This window comes from Galeopterus variegatus, unplaced genomic scaffold (assembly GCF_000696425.1).
Source record: "Galeopterus variegatus unplaced genomic scaffold, G_variegatus-3.0.2 Scaffold3078, whole genome shotgun sequence".
NCBI lineage: Eukaryota > Metazoa > Chordata > Mammalia > Dermoptera > Cynocephalidae > Galeopterus > Galeopterus variegatus.
Window position 1 is genome coordinate 186,539 of NW_007729189.1, and position 5,401 is coordinate 191,939.

The 5,401-nt window shown below is 60.8% G+C and overlaps 1 protein-coding gene across 1 annotated transcript in view; it reads left to right on the plus strand.

The window, feature by feature from the left end:
• The window catches only part of LOC103599747 (obscurin-like), a 155,222-nt gene that overhangs the window by 95,897 nt on the left and 53,924 nt on the right, over nucleotides 1-5,401 (plus strand). Inside the window, 7 exon segments of the mRNA XM_008583906.1 lie at nucleotides 485-545; nucleotides 1,757-1,827; nucleotides 2,580-2,702; nucleotides 2,882-3,021; nucleotides 4,232-4,432; nucleotides 4,599-4,681; nucleotides 5,192-5,365. Of these exon segments, the coding sequence (XP_008582128.1) occupies nucleotides 485-545; nucleotides 1,757-1,827; nucleotides 2,580-2,702; nucleotides 2,882-3,021; nucleotides 4,232-4,432; nucleotides 4,599-4,681; nucleotides 5,192-5,365 (853 nt within the window).

The following is a 5,401-nucleotide window of genomic DNA, read 5'->3' on the forward strand; positions in this document are numbered from 1 at the left end:
CTCACCCAGGGCATGGGAGCTGGGCACTGGGTGGCATCAGGGCCTCCTCGGGCACACTGCTAGGATCCTGCCCTCCTCCTCTCGTGCTCCACAGCGCAGGCAGACCCCGGGTCAGGTCCTGGTGGTGCTGGTGGGTTGCATGTCAATTCTCAGAGCCCCCCGGGCCCAGTCCCCCATCCCAGCTCTGCGCAGCTGGCCGGCGGAACCCTTCCCAAAGCCCTCTGCTTCCTGAGCCTTGCTCAGCTCCTGAGGGCAGTTGGGTTGAGGACAGATCCCCCTTTCTCCTCCCATCACTGTCAGGGTGACTATAGGTTGAGTGGGACGGGGAGGTGGGCTCAGGCACAGCCCCTGCTCTGGGCTCTGGAGGGGCTCGTTCCAGGGCCCCTGGGGTGGCCTGGACATCCCAGGCAGGGGCCTGCACCCAGAATCAGACTTATCAGTGTCCAGGACATCATCCTGATGGCTCACCGGGTTCTCCTGACAGTGCCTAAGGAGGAAGAGCAGGAGAAAGTGAAGGAGGCTCTCATCTCCACTTTCCTGCAAGGGTGAGTGAGGGGCTGGCTGCCCCCGAGGCCCACCTGGGTCAGGGATGGGAGGGGGGCCTGGGAGTGGAGGGACGTGACAACCCTAAGGCAGGAAGAGCACCCAGTTCTGGAACGTGGCCCGGCTCTGCCCTGAGCAGGTTGTGTGACTTCGGCCAGCCCCCTTCCCACTCTGTACCTCACTTTCCCCATTGTAAAGTCAGGGCCTTTCTGGCTTGGAGTCCCCAACTGTGGTATCCAGCCTGTTGCCCCCAGCCCCTCTTTCTGTCAGGAGCTCCTGCCCAAGAGCGAGGCTGGTGGGGTCCACCCCAGGCTCTCATGACACCCCCTTCCCCCTTTAGGACAACCCAAGCCGTCTCAGCACAGATGTCAGAATCCGCAGGTTTCACCGACCTCGCTGGGCAGACGAAAGGTATAGGGAGGGCGGGTGCATGTCTGCTCAGGGAAGGGGGCGGAACTCCCTGATGCTGCGGTGAGATGAGGAGGAGGCTGCCTGGTGGGCAGACCCAGGCCCTTGAGGCTCCTCCCAGATGCTGTGGCCCTGGGAACAGTCTGCTTGTTCAGTTATGGGCCAGGGGCTCGCGTCTTCTTGTGGACCCTGATTCCAAGCTTTTGTTGCTGTTGGAGCCGTCTCTGACCACTGTGGGTCTGGGAGCCAGGCCAGCCCTGGACGTGGAGCTCACATCCAGCTGGCTGTGTGGGTGCCTGGGTGCTGGGCGCTGAGAACAGAAGCAGCACACATCCTCCTCGGCCCCCACAGCTCCAGGCTCCTGCTGCAGCCTGATGGCTGCTTCTGGCCTCTACCCAGCTCTGTCCTCAGCCCCCTTGCCCCCTGTCCTGCAGTCATGCTGCTGTATGCTGTCCCTCGGCTCTGCCCTGGCCCCCACNCTGGCTGCCCCCGAGGCCCACCTGGGTCAGGGATGGGAGGGGGGCCTGGGAGTGGAGGGACATGACAACCCTAAAGCAGGAAGAGCACCCAGTTCTGGAACATGGCCTGGCTCTGCCCTGAGTAGGTTGTGTGACTTCGGCCAGCCCCCTTCCCACTCTGTACCTCAGTTTCCCCATTGTAAAGTCAGGGCCTTTCTGGCTTGGAGTCCCCAGCTGTGGTATCCAGCCTGTTGCCCCCAGCCCCTCTTTCTGTCAGGAGCTGCTGCCCAAGAGCGAGGCTGGTGGGGTCCACCCCAGGCTCTCATGACACCCCCTTCCCCCTTTAGGACAACCCAAGCCATCTCAGCACAGATGTCAGAATCCGCAGGTTTCACCGACCTCGCCGGGCAGACGAAAGGTATAGGGAGGGCGGGTGCATGTCTGCTCAGGGAAGGGGGCGGACTCCCTGATGCTGCGGTGAGATGAGGAGGAGGCCGCCTGGTGGGCAGACCCAGGCCCTTGAGGCTCCTCCCAGACGCTGTGGCCCTGGGAACAGTCTGCTTGTTCAGTTATGGGCCAGGGGCTCGCGTCTTCTCGTGGACCCTGATTCCAAGCTTTCGTTGGTGGTGGAGCCGTCTCTGACCACTGTGGGTCTGGGAGCCAGGCCAGCCCTGGACGTGGAGCTCACATCCAGCTGGCTGTGTGGGTGCCTGGGTGCTGGGCGCTGAGAACAGAAGCAGCACACATCCTCCTCGGCCCCCACAGCTCCAGGCTCCTGCTGCAGCCTGATGGCTGCTTCTGGCCTCTACCCAGCTCTGTCCTCAGCCCCCTTGCCCCCTGTCCTGCAGTCATGCTGCTGTATGCTGTCCCTCGGCTCTGCCCTGGCCCCCACTGTCCCGTCTGTCCAGACCCTGCTTCGTCTTGTTCTTGGCCCCCTTGGTCAAACCTCAGCTCAGACCTGTGAGTCAGTGCTGCCCTCGCTGGCCTCCTGCCGCACCAGCCAGCGAGTCTCCTTGTTTCCTTGCTGGACGTTAGCACCACGCTGCGGGAGGCCTCATCCTATGTGTTTGTTCTCTGGCCCCAGAGCCGAGGATGGGCCTGCACTGGGTGGGTGCTCAGTACCTGTCTGAGGGATGCATGGCCGCCTGACCATAGCATTTGCACCTCCAGGAGAACCCCTGGCGACTGAGGAAGCCCGCAGCCACCTGTCCCTTGCTGAGGTGGGCACGGAGGAGTTCCTGCAGAAACTCACCTCTCAGATCACTGAGATGGTATCAGCCAAGATCACGCAGGGTGAGAAGCCAGCACCTGCATGCCAGGGTCCCAGGGGACCAGCCAGGACCGAGTGCACAAGGCTCAGGGTCCAGACTGGGGCCCACTCACCACCCCAAGCCCTGGAGACTGACAAGGTTGGGGGCAGACAGGAGGTGGGCAGTCCTTCTGGGGACGTCACAGTCCTTCTGCCCACACAGCCAAGCTACAGGTGCCCGGAGGTGACAGTGATGAGGAGTCCAAGACGCCGTCTGCATCCCCCCGGCATGGCCGATCGCGACCTTCCTCCAGTGTCCAGGAGTCTTCCTCCGAGTCAGAGGACGGCGACTCCCGCGGCGAGGTGGGCGGGCTGGGACCCTCCAGGATCAGGGTAGGGAGAGGTCCCTGACCCTCCTGAAGAGGAAACACAGGGTTGAGAGGGGCAGGAGGCAGGACTTGCACTCAGGTGGGACGCCCATGGGGCTCAAAGGAGGTGGGCTGGTGCCGTAGCAGCCGCCGGCTGCAGGCTATGGTTTTGCACAGAGGGTCTTGGGGCAAATTGGTTGAAACAATGTTCAGGTATGTAGAGCTGGATCTAGTAGATGACAGGAAAGAGGAGACAAAATAATCCATCCTCTAATGTGCCTCCAGCCTGACAAATCATCCCAGTTTGGAGGCTGATTTAGAAGGGCCCGTGCACCCGCTCCAGAGACGAGCTCACAGGAGCCTCATCTATATGTGACAGTGCGTGCTCTGTTGCATGTATGGACCAGGGAGCTTAGAGTCCTCACACCTGTGCAGCCAACATCATACCGACACCCCAGCACCCCCAGAGGCTCCCCCTTGCTCCTTTGGGGTGGCCCCACTAACACCCTCAATGGGATTCCCATCAGTAGAGATGGGTGCCTGTTCTAGAACCTGTCGAGGTGGAGTCTGATGGGTTCCTGTCTGCGTCATGCTAGAGACCCGTGTGTTGAAATGAAAGCAAACAAAGGAACAAAAAACAAAGAAAAGGAAGAAGGAAATGCATGTGTTTTGACATGCTCCAAAATAGCAGGAGGAACAGGGCATGGGGGCTGCTGACTGTTGGGTCTAACCCAGAACTGGGTCCTTGCTGCATGGGTTTCTGCAGTGACCCTGTCTTCTACAAAGTCATCCATCCATCCATTCATTCATTCATTCATTCATTCATTCACTTGCAAGTGCATCTCATGCCTCAACACACCAGGTGCTTTGCTAGGTCTTGAGGTGGTTGGGAGATGGTGAATAGGTGACCAAGTAGAGGCATTCCCGGCGGGGGGACCAGGGAGCTGTGGTGAGCTCTCAGGGTTGGATGTGGAGTGGGGGGCACCCATGTTCCTGCCCTTCTGCATGGGAGCAGGAGACAGTCTGTGTGCAAAATGACCCCATGGTCCCTGACTTGGTGCCCCCTTCCTTCTTGAATATCTGGAGGCTGTGGGGACTTTGGATGGCCCCTCCCCTGTTGTATCTTTGGGGGCTTTTGGGGACTTGGCAGCCCGGGCTAGCATCTCCCTGATGCCCAACTCAGTTCCCCCTTCTCTCCCTATCAGATCTTTGACATCTATGTAGTCACGGCCGACTACCTGCCCCTGGGGGCCGAGCAGGATGCTATCACGCTGCGGGAAGGCCAGTATGTGGAGGTCCTTGACTCGGCCCACCCACTGCGCTGGCTTGTGCGCACCAAACCCACCAAATCCAGCCCCTCGAGGCAGGGCTGGGTGTCACCTGCCTACCTGGACAAGAGGCTCAAGGTACCTGGACGGCCTGGGGCAGGGAGAGCCTCTGGAGTTCCAGAGAGCTTGGTTATGGGCCAGGAGGCTCCTGGGACTGTTGTCTTCGTTTGGGGCCAGGAGCCTGTCCCCAAGGGCGCAGGGTCAAAGCTTGGACCTCCTATGATGACCTCCTCTTCTTTACCAGCTATCACCTGAGTGGGGGCCCACTGAGGCCCCTGAGTTCCCGAGGGAAGCCATGTCTGAAGATGAGTACAAGACGAAGCTGAGGTGAGTGGTCACAGGGCAGAGGTGGCAGCCCTGGCATTCCATGGGCTGGGCCATCACTCACAGAAACTGGCTGCTCTCCCTCACTCTGGGTATGGGCTCTGACCTTGGGGGAATTAGGGTCCTGCTGTGCTGTCCCTGTGGGAGCCTCTGCGCTGATTTCATGAGTCTTTGTGGGGGATGGGCAATGGAGAGCCAAGCAGGCCCCAGCTTTGCCCCGGGCTCCTGCAGCTGCCCTCTCCTCCATGGGACCAGTCAGGTGACTTCTAGTGGCAGGGGCAGCCTTTTCAGAGATGGGGGTGCCCTCTCTCCACTGTCTTGACCCTTTCTGAAGGCAGGCAACAGCTCAGACAGCAGGAGGCACTCCCTTTAGTGGCTGAAAGAACAGAGGCCACAGAGGGGGGAAACTCTCGGCCACAGCCACACGGTCCTGGGTCCCTGTGCAGGGGCGGGAGCAGGGACCAGCAGCTGGAGCTCCTGGGTCGCCCCTCATGGCTGCCTCCTCCCACCCAGCTCCATCATCCAGGAGCTGCTGAGCTCTGAGCAGGCCTTCGTGGACAAGCTGCAGTTCCTGCAGAGCCATCATATGCAGCACCTGGAACACTGCCCGCGTGTGCCCACCGCCGTGGCCAGCCAGAAGGCTGTCATCTTCCGCAACGTGGAGGACATCAGCCGCTTCCACAGCAGGTGGGTGGGTGGGGCTGCACACACACACACACACAC